Raw genomic sequence first — 26,387 nt, 5'->3', positions numbered from 1 at the left:
ATGCTCAGGATGTCCTTCAAGGTGAGCCGGGGGGGGGGGTGTACACAAGGGATAGGATCATTTAGCCCTCCCGTTTCCTTTTTTTTTTTTTCTTTTTTTCTTTCTTTCTTTTTTTTTTTTTTTAAAAAAAGCTTTCCCTGCCGGCAGCCGGCGAAACGTTTCACCGTCTTCTTAGAATTAGAGCTTCATTTATTTATTAATGTATTTATATTTTTAGAAAAAAAAAAAAAAAAAAAAAAAGAACAACTGTGGGAGGGGCGGTTTGGAGGGGGGGAGAAAGAAATAGAAGCGCCCTTCCCGGGCTGTGGGGTGCCCCAGGGGTGCTTTGGAGGCAGGCTGTGGAGCTGCAGCTGGGGTCCCCCTAAGGACGGCTGCTCGGCGGTGCATAAATCACGGCCCTCCGCTGGCTTTAGGGTCTGTGCTCTGCAGGTTTTGATGCAGCCGGGAGCCTCCCCTCGACTTTTCCGGTCCTCTCTGCTGGTGCTGGTTGTGTAATAGTTAGGAAGCAGCTTTTATCCCTGCTCCCCGGCTCAGGCTGTGGTGGCCACTGAAGCTCGGCCGGTTCGTTCCCTTTTCTGTGATTCCTGTCACTGTGCTTCTGTCATCCAAACCCACCCCTGAACAGTCACAGTCAAAACATCACCTAAAATAAGTTTGTTTTTAAATCAGAGGACAGGATTAATAAGATCAATTGGCAAAGAGGGAAGCAAGCAGCAATTTGCTGATGATGACAGATTATATCTAGGCTAGATGTACATCTCCTCAGTTTATGGACTTCCTGGATGCTGTGCTTGCTCTTCACTTATTGATCACCAGCTCTGTGCCAGTCCTTTGCCACGTTGCTCATGTTGCATTGCTTTATATGAAGGGTTGTTCTCATCCCTTCATATCCCTTGTTCTCTCCCTCAGTCAATGCATCTCCCCCAGCAGTACTGGTGCTGCACTTGCCCGGTGTTATTTCGATGGCAGGACTGCTCAAGACTGCAGGTGGCTCCCACCTGAAGCCAAAGCTCTCATTTGTCAGGGAGCAGGGCACCTGAGTGGTGAAATCTCGGCATTCATCCCATTTTTTGTCCTTCCTTGGCCCCATACCTCTTTAGTCTCTCCTGTCACTCCACTCTTTCTCCGTGAGTTGCTCCCACCTTTGTTTCTCATCAGCACCCACCTTAATTTGCTCATGGTCTTTCTCCTCTTTTTTTTTTTTTGTCAGCAACTAAGGTGCCAGCCGCCATGTTCTTGCCACCTTCTTCCTTTTTGGCATCTGTGTTTTTTGTTGTTGTTGTTGTTGTTGTTGTTGTTGTTGTTGTTTTAACCTTGTCCTTCAGATCTTTGTTTCTGCTCTATCCCTACCTGCTCCCTTTTTGTGCCATTTCTCACTTTCCGTCCCCTCCTGCCCAAGGTAGCTCAATGCCTGCTCTCTCTCCCCCTGGCAAGCTGCAGGCCTCTGCTTTCTCTCTCTTCTCTGTGTCTTTTTCCTTGGCATTTTCCCTTTCTCTCAGAAGGCTGTGTACTTACTTTGGACTCCAACCACCCTCCATTTGCTACTGCCTATTCATATTTTCCATCTTATTATCCTTCTTACCCACAAGCTAGCATTTCTTGTTCACTCTCATTGTCTGTACAGGTGAACATCCTCTCTTCTTCTACCACATGCTCTGTGCTTTTGCCTACCTTAACTTACGTCTGTATCTTCAATTACCTGTCTCTTTACTCAAGGTCTTCTGTGTAAGACGTATTACTATCTAATGAAGACCTCTGTCTTTCCTTCTGAGTCCCACTAATATTTCCTGTTATATCATGCTTGATTCTGATTTCAGTTTTAAAACTTTTCTCTTGACTCTTCCTTTGCATCAGGACTGGTTTGGAAACTGAATAAGAAAAGGAAATGTTCTTGTATTTTGACAGTACAAGGAACCACCTGTCAACTCTGGACTAGTGTTCTCCTTCTCCTTTTTCTTTCTCTCTTCCTTTTCTTTCATCTTCGAGATCACTGTTTAAGAGCTAGACTCATCCTCCTCAGCTGTTACCCTACTGTGACCTGCCTCTTCTTTGCAAACAGCAAGTGAAAGGCAAGGCAGGGAGCGGGAGCTGGTGGTCACAGCATTTAGATGATACCTTTCTCCTCAACCTTACTTAGATGACACATACAGTTACTTTCTCACATTTTACTGCTTTCCTGTATAGAAATGGTCTTGGTAAATTTATAAGATATATTTTCCTCTAAGCCATTTTTCAATAAGCATTTTTGCTTGATGTCAACACAGCATCAATAAAAGGCAAGCATTTCACCTCTGAGCTCTCCAAAAGGCATACGAACAATTGAAATGAATAACACAGCCAAATTTTGCAGTAATGCTTTAGAGACCTTGATGAAATAAAGGAAATTGTATCCTGAAAATTGTTGGTGCTGGAGAAAATGACATAATGAAATATTAGCTAATGCTTTGGTGAAAAATGGCATCACTTTTTCCAAACGTTTATTATGTTCTGTTCCCTGACTGTCAATGCTGAGAATCATTTGTTTATTTTAAGAAGTTTTTAGGAGCAGACTAGCTTTATAATAAGAATTACATCAAAACTTTATCCAAATGATCTCCTGAAATTCAACATTGCCTCTCCCTAAGAAGTATCTGAATTCATAACTAAGCAACAGCAGTCAAGGAGTACGTCGTATCCTTTGGTTTAAAACCAGTTCATTGCTAAAAAATATTCAGTTAATCAGATTAATAATTCCAAGCTAATATATCATATTGTGTCTCCTAGTGATGTCAGTTTTGTTGGTATTACCTGAAAATGAAGAGCACACAGATATAAATCCTTGGTTTGAAGGTAGAAGACAAATTGCTACACAAATTGGTTCTTCTTGAGGTTGTCCCTGTAGAGTGTCCCAATTGCTTGAATGGTTTTGCAAATTCTATTCATCTTGGCATATAAAACAGCTCAGATTTGTGTTTGCTTTTTCTGTCTAATCAATACATAGCTGATAGACTGAACATGCATTGTACACAACTATTATGTAAGGAGTCCTCAGCACTGTGGGGTCATGAGGGGAATTACAAGTACTGGTAATGATTACAAATTGGGTTAGAAACACCACTGGGAAAAAACTAATTTCGTGTCCTTGATGCGTTTGAGAATTCTTCCCTGAATCTGATCCAAAGTGTGAGGACAACTTTGCTGGAGAACTACTGTAGGAATTACAGAATTGATAATAAAGACAATATCCCTAACTATGATCTCTACAAATAAATATCTGCCTATTAAACTAGAGCAAAAAGAACAACATGGACCACTGTGTGTTTAGGTCACCTGCCTGCTATTACATACAATTTGAGTGGTTGCAAGGGTAAAGGTGGAATAACCGTGCTTCCTCACTAGTCACCAGCAAAGAGGGTATAAAGTGCTAGCTCTGTTTTAAATGACTTGATCAGCAGATTCACCAGAGGTAAAGCAGTTTGTCAGCTGTAAAAGGAAAAACAAAATTAAGCCTATTGTGTTTCTTGCAATTTTCTTTTTCAGTCTCCTGCCCCTGTATGTGCTGGTACAAGAAATATTATTAACAATTTATGGGAACATTCCTAGAATTTATTGAATGGCTGAAACTTCTCTCAAACAGTTGCCAATTTTATGACCTGCTAACACCTATGAATATTAAAAATGCAACCAATTAAAAATTCTCAGTGTGATGGATATGGAATAAATTCACAGAGAAGTAATCTTGTGCCTGCTGGTTTCTGGGAGGTTTATTATACGCATGTCACTGAAGGAAGGAATTTCAACTCTGATCTATGGATATATTTTAAGTGTCAGCCATAAAACTATTTAATTGTAGTTCTCTATCACATTACACTTGTGCACTGACATTTAGACATGGGAAAGTATGCATCAAATATTCTGAAGCAGAACGATTGACTTTTATATCCGTTCTGCACTCTCTTTGGGTTATTTGAAGGCAGGATTCACTGGAGAGTAAGGTCCCTGAGTTATTGGCACTGTTTTGGTCTGAGATAGCATCATTGATGTGATGCTTTACTGAACTGTTAGTGATATTCAGCCTTATTCAAAACCAGATAGAAGCCTGCTGTATGGTATATATACCATTGCCACCATAGCTTCATTTCACCTCAGCACTTCTGCTGCCACATTGCTTACCCATCAGCTTTTTTTTTTTTTTTTTTTTTTTTCTGTCCCCCTATTCTGAGGCAGTGATATTTTGCTCCTACAGAGAAGTTGCTTTGTGCCATTGTTTGTAGGACTGAGAAAGCTACCAATGTGAGTAGTAGTGGTCTGTGAAGTCTAGATTTCAGAGTTTCTCATTTTTGCCTTACCTATTGCCTTGTTTATATAGTAAATGAATTCATAAAGCTGTAGATGGCAGAATTTTAGCTTACTTTTTCTAGTATCACCCAGAAAATAAGTCATGCACCAACATCTACAGGGTGTTAATTCCAGAAAGGGGACAAACCAAATAATATTGGAGATTTGTGCGCAATGCTTTTAAAGTATCAGGGCTTTGTATGGAAAAGACAGAAGTGGCAGAGAGCTAGCCTGAAATGCAGGAGGATGTCCTGCAGCAGGACATGGCAGCAAGATGAATCAGCCTCTGTAACTGGGCTCAGCCCCACCACAGGAGCAGACCATGCAGGTACCAGATAAAACATTGTTTTTTGTGATGTTTCCCTGGGGATTTGGAACAGCATCATCAGCTCTTAATATAAAGCAAGCTAAAAGTCATGCTGCTATGGACACGGGGAAGACCTGAAACAGCATGAGGTAGCACAGGGAGACTGATCCCTGTAATTGCACAAATAAATCAGATTAGCTTCCCTAAAGTGAAAAATGCCTGGCTTGAATGCACAATTTTCACGTGTATATTTGTCCAATACGTCTTCCAAAGTTTTTTTCTTTATTTCTTTCTTTTTTTTTTTTTTCTTTTTCTTTTTCTTTTTTTCTTTTTTTTTTTTTTTTCACCAGAAAGAAACACCGCTCGCCAATGCTGCATTTTGGGCTGCAAGAAAAGGAAACCTGGCTCTCCTCCAGCTGCTGCTGAACAGCGGGCGAGTAGATGTGGACTGCAAAGACAGTGTATGCACACGATGCACGTATTCCCTTAGTGCTGATTTTACATCGCTTTTCGAAGCCCACTGCAGAGGGTGCAGCAGGGATCTGACTGGAGACGTTTGAGAGTCTCATGACACCTGAACATGATTTAAAACCTTCCCTTGTCAGGAAGCAAGTTTGAAACTCAAGATAAAATAGCATGATGATTTATATCAGTGGCAAGGGGTTAGGAATTTGCCAGCACTCAAAAATGTGTCGTACATAGTTATTTGTGGCGCTGACATTAAAAACACAGATCCTAGCACCTCGGGCTTCTCTCTGCAAGGAAATGTCATTGTGGTAGTAGATCACAGTGAAGAATCAACTCAGCCAAGCCCAGTAGCAATGATTCTGTCAGCTAACATGGCTCCTCATAATTAGTTTTTTTAAAAATAACCCTGGACCACAGTTTCTACTTAAGCAATGTAAAAGTTTGTATTTGATGTGCAGCCATTCCTGCTGTGAGGGGGCACTGCAGTGTGCTACATGCAACTGTGGTGCTGGCCTACTAACTTCCAGCTCTCCCCACCCCAGTGTCTCCTGCACTGGCACCAACATGAAGGCACAGCAAGATTTCCAGGCAAAAAGGAGCCCAAATAAGTGACCAACAGATTCCAAGCGATTTTTTATTTTTATTTTTACTGTAGTTGTAGTCTCAAACTAGTTTTGAGGTTAAGAATAGGTTGAAAACACATATAAGGTGTATGTCTTGCTATTCTGCCTGTAACATATGTACCGTTACTGGATTGTACAAAGCTACTGCAAAGAGCCACGGAAAACTGAGGTAGAGAAGTCCCCAGATTTCCTTTGGTTGGTGTTGGGACTGACTTACAGGCAATTGTGCCTGCGTCGTATGGGATTAATGCCACTTCTAGCAATTAATGTGCTTCTCTCAATATGAATGCCTTCAAAGTGCAAGAGATTTCCTAAACCCATTGTCTTTACCCTATTTTTTCATTTTCATTTCATCTTTGACCTGTAGGCAAGTACTCGCCATGCAGTAAGTCTGGAGTTGATCCTATGACTGTCATTCAGACAGAGAGGAAAAGATGCATAGATGGGGTCATGAAGTAAAAAGGATAGAGATAGATGAAAAGAAAGAAGGTCCACTACTGCTCATTTTTTCTCAAAATAAGACAAAGCTTGATCAAGAATTTTTATAATGCGCTTTAAAATATCCTGATATTAATTCTGTTAGGTATACACATTTTCTAGACTAAAATATTTTCATATAATTAAGACTGCATGCTCCATTTTTTGCAAATTCACACATTTCTTCTTTAGACTGAATTGGTATGTGTGAATGTTTTAGAAAGATTAATTTTGTCCTCATGTATGTGGACTTTGCATGTTGCCACACATATAACCTAAGTCTTGGTTCAGTGGACCAGTGGCCCTACTGGGGTACTGAGGGAACCTGAACAAATAGTTCTGTTATGGAAAGTTGCCTGATACAACGTGAGGAGTCACAGACAGAGCTTGTCCAAGTCATTCAGCCAGGGAATTAGTATTCAAAACACTGGGACCTTACTCCTGGCTATGACTCAAAATGAAGTGACTCAGATAAGTCACTTTCCTCCTGTGTCCAAGGTTATTCTTCTGGAAAGGATGCAGATATCTTTGAGATTCTCTGATAAAAAGCTGTGCATAAACCAAAAATATTGTTGATGTTTTTGTTACACTTTTTTCAGGACAGTAATGCAAAATCACTGCATACGCAGTTGTTGAATGATCAGGCTTAGCTTTGCAGGCAAGTCTATAACGTATTTGCTTTAATACCTGCTAATTATTCATCTTCAAAGTATTCATGATAGCAAGTTTTAAATTGTCTTAGAATCTGTTCAGGGGAAGATTGGTCCCCCATTCAGGACAAGGAAAAGAAAAAGAGCAAACATGTTCTGTGGTCAACAAGCATAAACACTCTTCATCTTTTCAGAAGGGGCATTGTCTTTTGCAGACAGCCTGATTCAATGCTGAAGGTGTCTGTTGAAGGAACTGATCTGTTTCTCTTTATTTGCAGCTTGGCACAACAGCTCTGATGGTCGCATCTTACCATGGCCACATAGATTGTGTACGGGAATTGGTGTTGCAAGGAGCAGATATCAACCTGCAGAGAGAGGTAGGAGAAGTTCTGCATTCAGACAGGGATTGATTAAGTGACTGTTGGTTTATTGGAAATAATAAGAGTGTTGCCTGTTGCGTTTTGCCAACTGCTTATTTGTGCTGTGCTGTGCATGTATAAACAGGGTTCTCCTAAAGACATCAAGGAGTCGGATGTCTGAAACTTGTAATACAAAATCAGATGCCAGAGGTACCTTTATAAATAATTCATCAAATATTTCCAGCACACAGGGGTGGGGTGCTTATATCTGAGGTGTAACCCTCAGGTTACTCCACTTAAGCATCTGCCGTTTTATTTATTGGCATGGCAATTTACAGCCTTCTGGATGGGATAAATGTGATGTGATAAGAAGTCCTTTACTTTTGACTTGCAGAATTTGGTCATTAACATAGGGTGGATGTTGTTTTGACTCAGTATACCCAAGAGTTTCTGCCTTTCAGTCCGAGACAACTCATCTCGAAAAATCACACAACTTAATCACTCTTTCCTGCATGTCTACTTTGCATTCAAGGCATCTCTCACACCATGACTTGCTTGATTGTGGGAAGGAAAATGTCAGCACCTAGCTCTGTAGAAGTGCCATCCCCTCATAATCTGCTCAAGTAGTGGTAAGGAGTATCTAAAGCCATTCTGGTCTGTGTGCTGGTTATAATTGCTCTGCAACAGAGTGGGACTGGCCCCAAAAGAACAGCAGTTTGATGAGGACATGTAGTGACATGGGATGATGGCAGGAAGAGCAGGACAGCAGTATTTCCATCACTTTAATAACCCAAGCAAATGTTTCTTATTTTCCTTGGTTACCTGGAACTAGAGCACGAATCTCATGCTGATGTCTTCAAGTCACTGAGTCAGTGAATGTCATGCCTGATGATATAAGTGTCTTTGCACTAACTGGCCTAAACTTGCATTAACCATGAATGTCAGTATCTTTCAGAGGGGTTCTGTCCCAACAAAGCATGTATTTGAACATGTAGCTTCCCTTAGACAAACATTGCTTGAAAAGCAGCAACAAAAGGAAAAGTTGAGAACAGTTTTATGGACCTTTTCTTGAGTTTCACTCTGGACACATTGGTTCAGCAAGCCAATAAAAAGAGAAACACAGGAACACTCTAAAATCACTCCGCTGCAGAGAGGGAGCAAAATTAATGAAATTTAAGCCCTAGCAACAAAGGATACTAATCTGAAAGTAAATCTACCTACTCAAACTAGTGCTCTTGTACCTTGAAATTGCTGGGAATCTCAGGGAAAGGGAACACCCAGAGGTTTGTCTGTGAGAGGGGGCTCTAAAATGGTCTTGAGGGGCCATGTGTTGCAAGCTTTATACAAGTAATACAGTTATATGTTATACAACTGATATAAAATAAGGGCTTTCATTTCTTCAGTGAGGTTAATAGAAAATATGAGCTGCGTGACTGGCAATAGTTGCTTGAAGGCTGCTTAGATGAATGGGAAGCTACTCATGCAAAACACAAGGGTGACATACCAACAGCAGTCACATTTGGCCAGTGGAGAGTCAAGCAAAGTGGAGCTCTGCTGTGCTGAATAATCCCTCTGTGGTCTTTCCACACCCTTATCCAAATCCAACCTATGCTCCTGTTTGTCTTAGGTTGTAGAAGCAGGTGGTAGAGGGGATGGCTACAAATTGGACGTTCCTCTCTTGAGTAAGACTGCCCTGTTCTCCCTCTAGGCTTTCTTTCCCTGTCTGAAGACTGAAGAGAAGTAAATGAATCCTAAGAGGTCTATATTAGAAATTGTGCAGAAGCCACTAGTGAAGCTTGATTTTTATTCCAATGTTTGATGCAGGCCACATTTCTCAGAGCAATGAGAAGAAAACTGACCTCCTAGCTAAGACACCTTGCGTCCTCTTTAGCCCTCAAAATCATCTTGTATTTTCAGTTGATATTGAAATGATTGTGCTTAGTAAGCTTGAATTTGAAATGAAATTTATACTTTGATCAAGCATGTTATGTGTTTGGGTTTTATTTAATCATTTTTTCCCCTACAGTCAGGTGCAACTGCTCTGTTCTTTGCTGCACAGCAAGGCCACAACGACGTGGTGAAGTTTCTCTTTGAATTTGGTGCCTCCACTGAGTTTAAGAATAAGGTATGATGCTTTGTCTGTCTTTATATGCTGATACATTCTTCCAGTCAGGACTGTTGTTTCCTCTTCACGTGAAACATGATGTGGCAGCAGGAATATGGCAAAATGATTTCCTCACTGCAATGTTTTCTGAATAGTATGAGTACTACAACATATTATGAAAACATTAACTTGGCACTAGCTTTACTACCTGGACTTAATGGCCTGATTTGGCCAAAGATCAGTCCATTGATAGTGAAATCAGACTTTCCTCTTAAGCCATTCTCCAATACAAGAACAAAGGGTCTTTTTGTACAGCTCAGGTACAATCCCATTTTATGCATATACGTACTCCACTTGCGCAGGCTGGAATTTGATCCATGTTGGGGAGTGTCTGCATACCACCTTAGGAGACAGAAGAATATAATGGCTTCAGTTTGAAGAAGAAAAATAGTTCTTTATCCAACGGTAACCAATTTTTCAAGATGTTGTAGTCAGTGATTGGAATAGGTCCCTCAACCCATACTTGCTGTTCAAAATCCCTGAAAACACAGGCTTTAAATACTACATGAATTGATGGAACATCACTGAGACTCAACTCTTTACACTCTAGGGACTGTGGCAGTTATTACCGATTAAAAATCCCAGGGTTCTGTGGTCACAGAGTTCATGCATGCCCGTACAGTAGAATGTGGATCGATTCTGGTACCTCGGGGAGCTATGCTTGTGGTAAGCAATGCTCTGACCACAGCAGAAGCATCCATCAGTAAATTAAAAAACATGAATGAAATTGTGGCTGTTTAACCACAGCATGGAGTGCAGCTGTGGAACTTAGCACCATAGGAAGTTGCAATGTTAAATACAACAGCTGGATGTTAGGCTGGATTCTGGATAATCTCATGTGAAACAGAGTTATTGGGAGAAGCTGCACGTTAAAATAGAGTTGCTTATGAGTCTTTTATTTTAGGATGAGGGTAGCAAGATTCAGAAAAATATTCTCTCACATTCATTTGTATACAATTGGGTAGGTGAAATTACACCATTTTTTGAGTCATCTGACCTATAGACAGGCCACAAAAGCATGCTGAAGGAGCATGACAACATCTGATCATTTCTGAAGCATGCAAAATAAATTAAGGAGTCACTAGGGCAGATAAAAAGGTGTAAAGATCCAAATGAAAAGAAAATCTCTCTGCTTTCAGTCTCTCCTGATATCTTCCACCTTTGGACAAATACAGGCTTGGGCTTTACTGGATGTATCTCCCATTGGCCTTCTGTTTTGGTACTGGTTCAATTTTCTGATTTAATAATGTGATTTCCATAGCTTGAAATTATTAAATCAACTCTTTCTGTTAAAGGGCAGCTAAGATAACAGGCTCTTCCATCCCTTCCCCCAAACCCCAGGAACAAAGTAGCTGACAAAATATGCCTTTTCAGGTCAGAGATAAGGCATTTTCTGATTAAGGCACTAAGCTGGGAGCAGCACAGGAAAAGATGAGGCTGATCCTGTCTGTTTTTAAAGGGCATTGCAAAACTCATCAATTTACAATGAACTTTCTATTATACATGAAGATGTTTAATTTAAATATGAAAACAGTTTTAATGAAACCTAGGAAACAGACACTTTTAAGCAAGGCAATGCAAAGTCCAGTGTCTTCTTTGTAATTTACTCCTCTGTAAATTTTAATTACTACATTTGTCACTCATATGCAAGAGTGCTGGAGAACGATCTTAATAAAACAATTCTTGGTATGCCTTGTATCATCTGAGTTGATATTCACTATGACAGGCTAAGCAAACATCCCTAGAAGTATGTATCAGAAAATAAAATGTTTTCTTTTCTTTACCTGAGACACATTATAAGCTTGCATTTGGGTTCTTGTAAGGATTTCCATGGAGGCGTGCTTTCTGAGCAATACTGCAGGTTGAACAGTATGTTGGAGGCTATTTTCCAGTGGGCAGTAATTGCAGAAGATCGATTACCCTCCCTTGTAACATATTTCAGAGAAAGTAAGAAAAACATCATGTAATACTAAGGTGTTTGCAGGCAGTGATGACAGAGGTGAAGGAAGGGACAGGCAAATAGAGAGGTGTACACCAGAGAGCGTGGTCTCATCGGGTGCTGCTGTTCCCAGTGCTTACGTGGGAGATTGGCAGCTACTGTACATGCTGCTGACAGGGAGGAGAGAATATATGGATAAGAAAAAAGGGTTTCAAAGGAAGAATTACAGAGGTAGCTGAGAGGACTGGCTCCTGTCTGAGTTTCCAGTGTGCTGGAAGGGTTTGCAGTAAAGGATTAGTGGAAGCTAAGCTGTGTCATGAAAACAGGATATGAGCAGGAAATAAACCCAAGCCTGAGTGCCTTCTCTCAGCTCCATTGCCCATTTCCCTCCCGCTACAGAGTGGTTATTGCCCTACAAGTGTCTCCGTGGTTCCTCACATGTCCGGCCTGGCTCAGAGTTTCCGAGAGGTTTGCCAGTACCGAAGGTGCTGCTTCAGCATTTTACTTGTTTCAGCTGAAGCCAAAAAAAAAAAAAAAAAAAAGGAATCACATGTCTGAAGGAGATTTTAAGACTGTCATTTATTTCTTGTTTTCATCCTTCCATCTACCTTCCTTTCTGTAAAACAGTGGGATCTTCAGCTAGAGCTTGCTGGAGAAAAGACTCTTGTGCTGGCAAAAAGGAAGAAAGTGAAAGCAAGATGTAAGTTCGAGAGGAGTTGGGGGGCTGATTTTTTTTTCTCCTCCTAAAAAAATGTGGACCTTTGCAGTGTTTTGTCCAACAGTGCCAATTCCTTGATATAACTGAGTGTTGTCTTGCCATAAGGTGTTTTCTATGGAAAGGATTCCTGTCCCTGAGTTCTTTATCCTAAAGCAAGACCAATCCCTATTTATCATAGTGGTAACCCCATCCAGAGCATGCACGAGTCTCAATCTCTTCTGTGGAATGTGTTTGACTTTATAGGAGACAGTAGAGCAGGTCTTAGAGCCCACATGCCTTCCTGATCAAGGACCAAATCCTTGGGCCAAGGAGTTGTTATTTGATTTTTGCTGGCCCTGGAAATATTTGATTTGATGTGGGCAAATGGAACTAGATCAGGGTGGTCTAGATCCCTTGGTCATCCCTTCTAGTCTGAAAGATCTAAATGTCATGTTTTGGAAATGTGTTATTCTTTCCCAAAATGTATCTATCTAAAACTGTTCACTGAATTCAACCAACTACTAGGTCAGGATCCCCACATTGAGACACTTAGACATATACTGCTTAAAGTGTCCTCCTTCTTAAACCTCAAGCTGTGACATCTCCACGGTGGAATAGCACAGTCCTGCTCCAAGCACTTGACTGTGGTTAGCCGTGCAGACCTGTCTTTGATTTGGGGCCTCTCATTTTGTGGCCTTCAGAAATTATGTTAATAACCAAACAACCTTCTTAAAATAACATAGTCTTTTGGGAATACAAGGATTGTAGAAAATGAAAAGCCAAAAAGCAATAAACAAACTGTTCTCATATGCAGCTGAACATGACCACTTACCTTCCAGATGGGGATCCTCAGTATTTTTAAGCTTCCTATAGCTCATCCTTCCCTACTTCTCTGAGGAGGACTTCCAGTCTTGATAGCACAGTTTCTTTTCTTAACTCATTGACCTTTCTCTCCCCATTTTCTTCAGGGAAAGTCTTTAAAAATGTCTCTCTTTTTATTTGTTTGTAGGCCTTCGATCTGTTAACTCAGCGCCCAAGTAAAACTGGCTTTCAGCTGATGGGAGACAGGAAATAGGTTTCATGAAGATACTAGCTTTTCCCATTGTTTTTTAAGTGTGTAGAAGTGTTTTGTTGGTTTGTTTATTTTAATCCAGAAACCATTGTGGTTGCTTTTGTGTTCCGTTCCAGCAGTTTCAATTAAATTAGGATTTTTTTTTTTACAGGAAAGTCTAGTGACTCATTACTACAGAGTAACTTAACTCCACTGACCAGGTTGCACACCGTGTTTACCTACATAGTCCAGAATTAACAATTAATAGATGGTCACCTAACAGTTTCACATTGGTGACTTTGCTGACACTCAAGCCTTTCTTGCATTTTAATGTGGCAGGGCAGGAGGGTGAATAGTTTTTGAGCGCAGTTACAGGCAGTCCCTGTGGATTACTTCAGCCATGTCAGGGCTTGAGTTTCCGTGGGATTGTTATAGGCATGAAATAGCACTACAGATTAAAAAGTTTGATTGTCACTTCCCATGATAACAGATTAATTCATCCATTTGGGCTGTAACTTGTCTTTCTGGCTATCTATCCATGTGGAAAAAATTCAGACAAAACTTTTGAGCTGTTTCAGAAAACAAGACTGAGGGAAAATACTACCTTTTGCCCACAGCTTCTAGAAATCATTTATATGAAAATTTCAGATAGCTTGCTTTGTGGAGGAGGAGCTTGAGGCAGGGAGAAGGTGGGGAAGGAGACAGAAACCCTCAGGGATCCATGACGTGGGGCGTGCGTCATCCTTGCATCATGGCATGGTGCCATCCAGGGCAGAAGATGAGAACCTCCTCTCCATACCAGTGTCAGAAATTATGTCAATTTTTAAGTGGGGTACAGTGCAATGAGCATGATGTGGCAAGTCCCGCATTTGCTATTTCCATTGTTTCCGCTGGCTTGGAGTTGTCAGCCAGCAATCCTGAGGTATTTCCCCTCTCAGATAGCTCCTATGGGAGCAGCTCTACAAGCCAGACATGATGCATGTGCCTAGGTCTCCCTTTAGTGGTGATGCACAGTAACTATAACTGCCAGGGATCACTTCTTCAGCAGAGTTAATGGGGCTTTCACTGGGTCATGGGTTTGGTCTGATGCACGCTTCCACATTTAGCTAGAATGCTTTTAGATGCATCTTCCCTACACTTCTTAAGGCCAAAACTAAAAGGTGAAAGGCAGAACATGACAGAACGTGAGGTTCTGGTCAAAGAAGAGCAGATGATCTTCCCCTGCTTTAGAGCAGGGGAAGTTTGTGCTGTCCTACAAGGAGAGGAGTTTGTCAGGGGCAGAGGATTTGTCAGTAAAAGTAAAAGAAGAGATGCAGAACAGCTTGGTGTTGTGAAGCAAATAAAGTCTCTAGTGGGAAGGTAGAAGATGAGGAACTAAAAGCAGAATTTTCTTTGTTCCCGTCACTCACAAAAAAAGCCTCAGGAGAAAAATGTTTATAGTGATGGAGCCAAAGATTTAAGGGCCATGGCTTGGCACTAAAATTATGAAGGATTCAGTAGCTAGTCACTCCAGAATTGTTGTGAGCCAAATTCTGAAAAGCCTTAAGATTTGCTTATGTTTTATGGTGCCATTCAGTCTAGCATCTTCACTCCCACACTGCTGTACCCTTTCTTTGCTTTTTCACAGGATGGAGGTACTGCTCTTCTAGCTGCTTGTCAGTACGGGCACGCAAAGGTAGTGGAAACTCTGTTGAAGCACGGTGCCAACATTCACGATCAGCTTTACGTGAGTTATTCGACACGGATAATATTGACAACACTGGTGGTGGAACAAATGTGCTGTTTGTTGGACAGCAGTGGGTACTCTGGCTCCAGCACAGAGAAGCATTTGCCAAATGTTGTGGTTTTGTAGTACTCTGCTTCTCTACACTGTGATTTTTGTTAACTGTCTGCTTTTCACAGTTTTGGGAGAAGCGGTACAAAGCCAGAAAAGATGGGTTAGCTATGTTTTGGTTCCTTGTCTGTAAGAAGGCTTTGTTCCAAACCAGCCCTATCATTGTGCTGTCCCTTACCATTGAACAAAAGCTCATGTCATGTTTTACCATATCAGATTTGCATTGCAGGCAGAGAACTGAATAACTTTAAAGCCACTGAGGCATTCAAGAATCAGTTTATCAGTTTTCCGCCAAGAAATGTAGTAGAAGTTATGTTATCTTTAATATATATATATTTAATATCAGTTAAAATGATGCTATTTGGTATTTGTGTGTCTCTAGTTTGTCAGTTCTTTGGGCAAAGAGTGGTTAAAATGACCAAACTGACATTGTTTAGTTGACTTTTCAGAAAGCTGGACTGAGCCAATGAAGTACTGGATTTAATTTACTTCAGCAGAGGCACAAATAGGCTGGGCTTCTCAGCATTCAACAAAAATGAGTGGCAGGCTTTCTCTCCACTTCCCACCACTCTTACCTACCTGAGGGCATAAGACAAGTCTGACAAAGTGGAATTTGTTCCCCGTGGATATATGTTTGTTTTTTTTCAGCCTTTTCGATGGGGTTTGCAGGATGCTGTTGGTCAGCACTGAGCACTCTCAGCTCCCACCAGTCTTCATGCACTGGTCACACAGAGAGACCCCACCTCTGCGCTGCTCCCACCCCACATTTGTGCAGAAGGGTGCTCCATGGTCACTGCTGTCCATGCTTATTTAAGGGTCAGAATAATTCATAACATTCATAATGTTTGTCATCCTCTGTTTGCTAATCCCAGGGTTTTCCACCTGGTTTAAAAATAGCAGTGCTTTTGCACCTGGAGACACTTACCTAGAAATAAAGGCAGTAAAATGACTTCCTTGTTGTCTCTGCTTGAAACGAGCAGTATTTACATTCAGATTTAGGGATGTATTTTTATTGCTCAAAGTCATGAGGCAAAACCAGTCAGAAAAAGCTGCTTGATAAAGTAAGAACACAACATCTTAAAAACAAGCATTAGCCTCTTTTTTTTTTTTTTTTTTTTTGGGGGGACATTGCCAAGTGGCTTTTACACAATGGTATCTGGCTGGCAGTTTCACTTGCAGGCAGCCAAAGGAGAGGGAGTTCATGCATGCACTTGGGCAGTCCTCCCCAGACCATCAAGATAGATGTTTTAATTTTAAGCTGAATCACGTGAGGGGTAGAGGAGAACACAAAAGAATACGTCAACTAAACAGTGCTAGTTGCAGAAATATTTTATAGCCTCTAAACAGCTTTCTTGTTATAGCACCGAATCCAGTACAAATCCTAAATAACTGCTTTAAAATAATAATGGTTGTATGACAGGCAAGCCAGGCTCTCCATCTTGATTGGTGCTGTATTAAAGAGCTCTTTAATGTTACGCAACCTTGTCTGCTTTCTAAATGGAAGTGTTCCTACTGTATGTGTCTCTGGAGGAAGCTGCAAAATGCCCAATGCCATCACCCTATTTCATGCACTTGCACAACAGCCAGAGGAAACAGACCCTCAGAGGGCCTGGGGATGGATATTCACCTGCAATGCCAGCAGATACCTCTCTTCTTTACCTGGAAGGGCATTTGCCATGCAATCAAGGTCAAACATTTTAGATTCAGTCCCTGGGCATGCTATTCAGCACAGGTTTCAGGCCTGTGCTGAGTTTTGCAGAAGGAGGGTGTAAGCAGTATGTCTTTCCACTTCTAGTTGGTTGGATGGCTTTTAATGTGGTTTGAAAATTTTTCACTGAAAAAAAAGTTCATGCACCTCTGCATGAACTTAACAAACCTGAATAGATGTATTTGCCTAAATAGGAATGGATTTCTAGTTATGTAGACCAACGCTTTGGTGATCTAGACTCTTAGCATGCCAGAGCCAGGACTTAATGTTGTTTGATACATGAGAGAAGCCAGTACTTCTGTGTGCTGAATGAAAACATTGCCATAGTTTGTGATTTCGGTCATTACTCCTTGAGCTCAGCTGTATATATATGCTGTTACACTGCATAATGGCTTAGGAAGGAGAAGATGATTCAGTTTGCTTTGGTTTTGTGTGAAAAGTACAGTATAATTTCAAAACAGTATAAGCTGGATATATTTGTTCTTAGGATGGAGCTTCTGCAATTTTCTTGGCAGCACAAGGAGGCTACCTGGATGTCATCCGATTGCTCCTTTCTTCAGGAGCAAAGGTTAACCAGCCACGACAGGTAAGCTCAACACTTCAGGGCAGAGCTGGGATCTAATTACTAAATCTCATAGTTATTGAAAGTTAACACTGGAATTTTCTCTGGACATCAGGTTCCCATGGAGGTGCTTCACCAAAAGGTAAATTGTGGCCGTGTCTGCATTTGTGTGCTAGTTCAGAGTGATAGTGTGGATTTGAAGGAAGTGCCCCAGTTGTTTCTGCTTGCACACAACCTAGGTAGTTTCCGTAAGAAGTGAAACTGGAAGCTCCATTTTAGGCGTGCACTAACTGTGCTTCACATCCTAAAGGAGATCAGACCTCTGGCTGATCCTTGGGAATGCTTTGAACCATGTGCAGGTTGGGCACGTTTGGGCCACGGGAACAGACTAAATCAAAATAAAACCTTCAAGCTGTATTTAATGTTGATATGAGGGTCTTGCACTACCTCTTGCAACTACTGAGCTGTTTCTGCTGCACCAAGCTACTTGTGAGCACGCATAGCCCATCATGTCCTTGCGTTCTTTTGAAAATCCTTGGAAAAGCTTTGGAAAATCTGGGAACACTAGTGAGAGAAATTCAGTGTACTGAAATCACCAGAAATGTGGGTTCAGTATTGAAGCTAATCTTTGAAAAAAACCTTTCACTTTCAGTTTTATTTTGTATCCTCCCTGTGTACTCTGAAATTCAGGCGTGAGTATTAACCTTCACCTCTGTAAGAACTTGGTACGTGTGCAGAGCTTTGCTATCTATGTTTCCAGTTGCTCCCTCTGGTGGGTCTGATCCTGTAAACACACGAGACCAGTGGCAACTGTGAGCACGAAATTAGCTCCTCTGTAGGCAGTGGGGCTGCTGTTTGATCATTAAATGTTACGAATGAATTCGATGTGGGGCTGGTTCAGAGATCCCTGCTATAGAAGGCGAAGGGCTAGCTCCACCTTGCATTACTGTATGCTGTTGTTAGGTATGGGTGCATATAGGTTAGGTCTTAAACTAAGGGATACATAAGCATACCTGGTTTACAGAGACATATAAAAATTCTCTTAGTTTCCAAAAATATGGATCTTTAATTGTTTACCTGTGTCTTGATTCTAAAATCAGTGCTTACACAGCACCTTTAGACGCTTCTTTGAATAGCCAGGTGTGGGAGTTGCCCAGCTAACTTTGCTCCTGGCACTTCGAGGTGTCTGATAAGAGACAGACATTCCCAGGAATCTTTGCCTGCTCTGGGAGAGCCTCCCCTGTGGTCTGCTGAAACCCTGCAGGCAAGGTAGCTGTCCTGGGCCTTGACTGCACATTGTAAATTGATGGGATAAGGTCTTGTGCTTGCAATCAGTCACGTATGTCTGCCAGGTGTCTGTGATCGCTGACTGTAGCAAGTAAAAAATCAGGAGGCAGGAGCAAATAAATGTGAGGACTCTAATAACAGAGGACAACGTGGCTTGTGACAAGCTTGGCCAGGTATTTTTAGGACTTCTTTTCATCTGCCCCAAAGAACCTGAAAAATCATAGCTTGGCAGCAGAGGTTAATCTATATGGCTTCTGCTGCATCTGTAGGTTTGTGTCTCCTTGCTGCTCCTCTAGTGTAAATAAACTGCACTAATATTTTATGTTCCCAAAACTAAAGTCATTTTCCTGCTGGATAAGAAGGATAAATCAGTGTTTGCATTAACACCTTTTTGAGCGGGTCAAAATAAAGCTGGGGAGCCTCTGATTTAGCTGAACCAGTTTCACATTCGTGCAACACAACATGTTTCGTGATGCATGTTCAAATCTCAGTCGAGGCAAAGACTCAACTCCATGTGAACGCCCCTCCTGGCTCTGTCTCATCTCCAGCAGTATGGGCTTAGTTTGCCTCAGGGTACCTCGGATCCCTGCTAAGATTATGCCTGGATAGGTCTGTGGCATTTGTATTCAGGTCCACTGTAATCCAAAGCGTTTCCTCAACAAACGGAGCATTTTTACTGTTTAATTAGTAAAGAAATGGTTGGATGGACTTCAGTCTCTCTCTTACTAACAGATCTGCACTTTGTTCAAAGGTGGCATGTTGGTTACCAGGAATGCAGCCCTAGATGGTGCACTTTTGAAGCCAGATGTCTCCTACAAGCTATGTTGCTCTTACTGCTGTAGCAAACTTTTCCAAGCAACATAACATTGAATGCAGGGCTGCCTGTAGCTGCAGAGTGCAAGGTTCATGCTTCTCCTTCCTAAGTGCCCATGCTTTCCTCCCTGTCTGGTGAATTTAGGGGTGTAATTCACCTGTCTGACCACATGCATCTTCCCTGTATGTGTCTTCCTGCTGCTCCAGTGGGTACCAGTTCCCCTTCTGCCTTGTGCCCCATCTCCCAGTCCCATGGGGTTCTCCAATACCTTGGAGATGCCTTTGTGCGGGCCATTCAGCTCAGCTCTCACAAGGCTGAAGAGGGAAGCTTTCTTCCCTGGCAACATCATTCCCCTTGATTTTTAACCTTCTTTTCTTTTTTCTGGTGCTGGGCCCCCAAGGAGCTGGGCTGGAATTCTTTTGTCATCTTTTCGTCTAGACAGAGCTCGGAGCAATGTCTGCAGCCCAGTGTAGGCAATGTTTCTTCGCTTCTCTGACTCAAAAACAAAGCAAGGTTATTTGCCAATGAATTTTATACTGTGTGCAGGCTGTAGTTTGACTGGCTAAGCAGACTGAAAATGTTATTAAAATTAATTTTTCTTTGTTTTGTTTTGTTTTTCCTTTACCTGTGATATGCAATCACACATAGATGCAAGCTAGTAAACAGAGTGCAGACTACAGTCCAGCAAGCTTGACTTACTTATTTTTAGAAATAATTCAATTGGTATAGTGGTGCAAATGGACTGGTAGGCAGAGTGGTGGAGGAAATGACACCGAGCAGCCTGTGAGTAGGGTCTCTCTGTCCCTGAAAATCCTCAGGGGGAATACAAGGGTAATTTCACCTCCTACAGTAATCTGGCCCTTTCTAAGACTCTAAGTCTCCAGCAAGCACTGAGTTTCAAAGCTGCAAAGCAAACTCTTAAGTTAATGAGTAAGAGAAGGAGCATTAGAAATTTCTGCCAGGGTATGTTTGGGACTGCTGGACATAATGAGATATAGTTTGTATCTATTATGAATTTACAGGCACATAAGGAAATAATAAACACAGCTTTAAACATATGGAGCATTTAACATTGTTTGTTCTACAAGAGTAACAGTCTCCAGTCTGCTGGGTGGTCGGAGGAACGAGAAATGGAAAGTACTTTTTGAACTGCTTCTTTCCCTGCTCTCATTTTCTTCCTGACTCATCTCTGAGTCTTATTATCTGTTTATATGGGAATTTTTGCATGGCATCTCAGTACAACATAATATCTCTTTCGCACCATACACCAACATCAAAATGAACGGAAATCTCATCGACACCATGTAAATATTATATGCTTTTACATAAACCTGCCCGTTAGATGCTGTTTGCATAAAAGATAGAAGCTGGCACTGTGAGCCCACCACCAACTTCTTAAACTTTCTTTCTTTTTTTTAAGCTAAATTCTCCAAGGTGCTCACTCTTTCTCACAATGTATTTTTGTCTCTACTCCATAACTGAGATGCTAACAATGATATCTAGCAGCAATACTGTTAAGGACAGTTAATGGTAACACTGATGTTACCCAACACACGTATTATTGCCTTCTGCTTCTTTCACTTCATGACTGAAAACAAGAGTCATAAACATCACTGTGAGTGAAAGAAAGCTGCTATGTTCCCCATGCTGTTCTTGTACTTGCATTTTTTATGTAAACAGAAATGTGGATTTGCATAGCATTCGTTCCTCGTGCCCATTAAATTGTATAGGTGGCATGCTCTTTTCCAAGTTTTATAGGCTTTTTCATTGCCCCTCTTGCTATTTTCTAGAGCCCTCTGGTGGGGGAAGATTGGAAAAATATCAAGTGTCCGTTTACTGATAGGGAAAACACTGTACGTTGGAGACAGACAGTTTTTGCTATCACGCTAACATCACATGCCCTCCGTACAAAAGAGCCTTTGTTATTTTTGAATCATAAAGAAAACCCGTGGTATTAACAGGGTATGTACTAGAATGAGGTCAGCCACTAGCACCCATGAGATCATTTATAGAGAACTGATACCAGAGTCAGCAAAGATCCTGTTTTTTGCCATTTTGAAAACTAAAGATCTCAGGGTGTGTACATTTGCTTTTCCTCAGAACCAGAAAAGGTGAAAACTAGAATACTATATCAAAGGGAGAAATAACTTTATTTTTTCTTCCAGTGGATTAAATCACTAGCCCGTAGAAAGCAGAGAATGGTTCAACAATGTTTTTGAATAGCTTTAGCAAGTCATATGAACCTTCAGTTGGAAGAGAGAGATTACTTCTTTGATCAAGGTGGAAATATTTTATTTAAAGTAAAAAGCTGTTTCCTTCTGAAACTTCTCATTAAGGTACTTTCAGGGGTTTTGTCTCATTCTTTTCCTGCCAAGTCTTCAGGCTGCTGAGGCTGGTGGGAGGAACTGACAGAAGCAGGCACCCTGCTAGTTGTGGTCTCACTTATAAGTTAAAGTCCATGCAGGCAAAGTCTTTTATTAAAGGACCATGCAAATTAATTTGGCACCACATAACTAACTGCTGGAGTCCTCTTGTAATCTTGAGAAGCAAATTTGGCCGTTTAGGGGGAAAAGAAGGAAAAATACAAAACTAAATCCTAATTGCAGAAATAATACTCCCAGTGTTTCAACTCACCTTTGCATTTGGGATAGAAATTCATCAGAATGTTTAGCTTATTTTGAAGATGCTTTTTATTTTCTGCTGAAATCATGATTGCCTCAGAGCCTAAGACTTGATTGGTTTACATTGTATTCCTTGAAAATTGACCTCTTTTTTTTTTCTAGTGGAGCTCTTGAAGATAAAATCTGTGAGATACTCACCATCTCTGTAAGTCAGGACATTTTTATCAGATTCCCTAGGAGTGGACAATGTAATTTAACACTGAAAGTTGCTAATCACCTCAAGTTGTTCATTAGCTTCTATAAACAGCTCTCATTTAATAGGTACAGACTCCCAGCTGCAGAATTCATCCATGCAGAGATCCTTCTGCCACATCCAGCCACCTAGATTTCGAACTACACAGCATACCTTTGGCCTTTACATTTTAAACCTCCCTATTTGTTTCAGGCACAGCTGGTAAGCCACAGAGGGCTTTTAGTGTTCAAACAGCAATGCCAATTTCAGGTCAACCATGCAAGAGAAAGCATCTAAGGGTTCTTCTACTCAACACCCAGAAATGTTCTGATTTCATACAGTGAGCTCCCACGTGCTTCTGGAAGGGACTCTGCATTTGTCCGTCCATGACGCAGGATTTTATTGAGGAATTGAAGCTCATCCATTCCACTAGGCAGATTTTGGCAGTCAAATTGGGAGTACACGATATAAAAGCCAAATTTCTCAGCACCCTTCTTTTGTTTGAAGGACGGGACGGCGCCCCTGTGGATCGCGTCGCAGATGGGCCACAGCGAAGTGGTGCGAGTCATGCTGCTGCGGGGAGCTGAGCGCGACGCCGCGCGGGATGTGAGTGCCACCTCTGCCTCTGCTCTGTCTGCAGTTTTGCGCTTTCTGGTGTGTTTTGAGGCCGCAAGGCTGCCTGAGGGGTGGCCCAGTGTCCCCAGAGTTTGTTCTGTTTGCCAGGTTGTAAAGCTTGGGCTCTGTTTCTGCCCGCATGTCTGGGGTGGCTCCCTGTAAAGACCTCCTGGACAAAGATAATGAAGAGAATGAAGACGTTCATATAAAAGAGAGACAGACATGATATATGGTGTTACTGGTTCATTTCACCCTGAAGTTTTCAGTAGAAAAATCCTTCAGATGCCCTAAAATTAGCAGCCTGATCAGTGGAGGTGCCTCCTCAAAGATGATGAGCAGAGGAGACCTTACGGGGGGGACAGCTGGTGTTTCCCTTCAGCCTAGGGAAATGTGGATAAAGCATTTGTTGTGACCGAGCTGATCTTCTCTCTTTTAAAGGATGGTACAACTGCTTTGCTGAAGGCTGCCATTAAAGGGTACAACAATGTGATAGAAGAGCTACTTAAATTCTCTCCTACCCTTGGCCTGCTGAAGGTTAGTAGCGTAACACATAGATTTGTCGACAGAAACTCAAGAAGGCAAAGGGTCTAACAAAAGACCTGACATTCATTACAAGTGGAAGATGATAGAGATTGAGCCCAAAAAGTCAGGAGAAAAATGAAATTACTTTATTAAGCCTTTAGTGCTACATACAAACACATCTTTTCAGAAGATATTGTGAAATTGATCTTTGGAATAAGGAAGGACATCATGCTGTGGGAGGAATTCTCTTGGTTTTTGTCAGCTGATTTTATTGCTACAGTAAACAGATTGCTCGTGGTGGTGCAGTTGTCAGCATTATACCCTGCCCTTTTATTGCCTTTAGTCAGCAAGCGAGAACCCTGAGAGATCAGTTGTGAGTAGCTCTTTGTTTGTTTTTATTTTCCTCTGAATTCAACCAGTGACTCAAAAATAATAGCAGGTATCTGGAAGCTGCATTTTAATAGCTGATCAAATTTCACACACCCATAAATCATACACTTTGATGACTTCTGTGGAGGCAACTAATCGGCAATTTTGATAAACCTGAAAATGCAGGTGGCATTAACTTGGTTGTTAGTTAAGAGTAAGAAATAGCTTCCACACTTACCTGAACTGTCAGCTTGCAGCCACGAACGAAAGGTCAGATATGATGAAAATCACCATTCATCTGCCTACCAGGGAGAACATTAATCATGAGAGAAAGGAGATAAAATGCACAGCTGGTTTCCATTACTGCTCGTACTCCTGTTCCATTTGTGAATGGCTGATTTCACCAGGCAGCAGCAAGTGCTGTGTTCTTTTCACCTCTAATCTATTGACAAGGGCAATTTAAAAAAGAGGATATTAGTGTGGTGAAGTGAACCTGACTCTCACTTTTATTAAAGCATTTAACATCACCTCCTTTGTAGTCCACTAGCCTGCCAGCACCCTCTCCAAATCACAGTCAGGCTTTCACGACCTAACCTCTTCCATGTTATTTCTCACTTGTGGGTTTGTTCTCTGTGAGCATCTTTGTTTCGCTGCCTTTTTGATTCCAAACATCTCCACTGGCGTTTTCCAGAATGGGACTTCTGCCCTCCACGCGGCCGTTCTGAGCGGCAATGTGAGGACGGTGGCGCTGCTGTTGGAAGCAGGAGCAGACCCGTGCCTGAGGAACAAGGTACGTCCTGGTGTACCACTGGGGCTAGGACCAGCTCTGAGCCTTGGAGCACCTGTGCATGCAATGTAGGTGGTGGTTGTCCATGTCTCTGTGTGAGATCATGACTGCACCTTGATCACCTGCAGCACCAACGTTCAGTCCATCAGTTTTTATACACAAGCATCTATAAGGGTGCTGCCTAAGAATAACCAGACCATGCACTCATTCACCCAGCACCACAGGTTAAATAGTTATCTGTAACTAGTCATGAGCTAGCTAAATTGTATTTTAGAGAAACAGTAATCTGTTACTTGGTTTGATAAGTCCTAAGTTATATTCATGTCTCATTTCACAGATGTGTAAGAAGGATATGTCCACAGTAGGAGAAATCTACATCTGGGTGTCTTTGGTAGAATTTTCTTAGGATTTAGCACATTGCTAGTAGAAAAAATATCTCAGAATTACATGCACTTTTCCAATATCTTCTTATAAATTTGTTAGTTTATTAAAGTAATTTTATATTCCTTTTATGACAGCAATGTTTCTGGGGAAAAAAAAATCTACAAAGTGTTTTAACATTAAATGCTTGTTCACTTCTATGAAAATGTCTTCCTCTGAGTTGTGTTTAGGGACTATTTGCTTCTAGCATTTGATATCTAGCTGGGTTTGTTAAGCTGTGAATGGTTGGACTGGTATTTACTTCTGGTTTATGATTATGTGAATGAAAGTTTACAACACGAGTAATCCAGCATATGCCTTCTGAACGCTTTGGTTATTTAATATAAAATCAGAGCATGTAATTCCGACGTCAATCCACTTGATGGCAGCAGGGTTAATGCCGCTCATACAGTAGTTTTTGCTGATACACATTTTGTTTTGATGCAATCATCCAAACAATGTGCAAGACTTTTCTGCTGCTGGTAGTGATTTGCAGAAGGAGGGTGTACAGCATAAGTCTGTGGCTATAACTTCTCCTAAAGATTTTTTTTTTTTTGAAAAAGCATGCAATTTGGCACAACAGTACATTTGCAGAACAGAATTATTGATTTTCAGAAGTAACTTCATTATAAATAATTTCTATTATTAAAATTGTATTCAATAAATACAGAAGACCAAACCCTGCTATTCTGCTACCTATCCTACACAATAGCATTGACTATTTCATAGCAAGTAAAGTTTTTTTCCTTGGATTTTTATGGACTTAAAGACCTGCCTCATCTCCCCAGAGGATCATCAGCCATGTTCTCTTTCAGTTTTGTGGCAGCGGCATTGGGAACCCAAGGGATACCATTTACCCTGGACAGGCAGCACAAAACAAGATGACCACACAAATCCCGTGCTAGGATTATTTTGAAGACTTAAGTGAGGTTTTGTAAAAAGCTATGTTATAATCATGTTATTGTAAGATGCCACATCAAAACCCCATTATTTCTGCAGTATAAACATATACTAAGTCTTGTTAGCTACGCTGCATGGAAAGATGACTTTAAGACATCTCCAACAGCGGTGGAGACAAAGCTGAAATAAGCACATCATGGTTATACCCAGCACCATCTTCTTTAGAGCATGATGATTTAAAACCTTATTTGGGAAATAATCACTCATTTTTGCTAATCTCAAGATTTTTTGTTCCAGGCCAACGAGCTGCCAGCAGAACTAACGAAAAATGAACGCATCCTCCGACTCCTTCGCACAAAGGAAAAGCAAAGGAAGAGCTAATGCTGCCCTATAGCAAATGTGGTTTGACAGAGTTGTGCCCTGACGGCACTATCGTGACAGTAAACCTAGGTTGCCCAAGAAGGTTTTTTTGGAACAGTTTGCCTGATCAGCCTCTCCAGTATATGCTTGTGAACCCGTGAGGCCCTTGCCATGGAGTCGCCATGCCCTTGGGCCTCCATCTGGCATCGCTGAACTCAGAAGGACTGCAACAGGAGTAGGGTTTGGCCTGAGAGCAGTGTTTGCCCTGCAGCCCTACCTACGCTCCAGGGTCCCCCCGGTGCCA

General features: G+C 41.4%; 1 protein-coding gene across 2 annotated transcripts; it reads left to right on the top strand.

Annotated features, from left to right (window-relative positions):
- ANKRD29 (ankyrin repeat domain 29) lies at nucleotides 1-26,104 on the top strand (the record flags this gene model as incomplete). Of its 2 annotated transcripts, XM_084282349.1 has the most annotated exons (10): nucleotides 1-21; nucleotides 4,975-5,085; nucleotides 7,121-7,219; nucleotides 9,228-9,326; nucleotides 14,680-14,778; nucleotides 17,082-17,180; nucleotides 22,618-22,716; nucleotides 23,164-23,259; nucleotides 24,308-24,406; nucleotides 26,021-26,104. In XM_084282349.1, the coding sequence occupies 10 exons, from the start codon at nucleotides 1-3 to the stop codon at nucleotides 26,102-26,104; spliced, it is 906 nt and encodes a 301-aa protein (XP_084138475.1). The 2 variants fall into 2 exon arrangements, with proteins under 2 accessions (XP_084138475.1, XP_084138476.1); XM_084282350.1 differs by lacking the exon at nucleotides 24,308-24,406.
- Between the last annotated feature and the right edge of the window lie 283 nt (nucleotides 26,105-26,387).

The sequence above is a fragment of the Netta rufina genome (genome assembly GCF_964035555.1).
Source record: "Netta rufina genome assembly, chromosome: 2".
NCBI lineage: Eukaryota > Metazoa > Chordata > Aves > Anseriformes > Anatidae > Netta > Netta rufina.
Note: the sequence above shows the minus strand (reverse complement) of the source record. Positions and strands in the feature narration are given on the sequence as shown.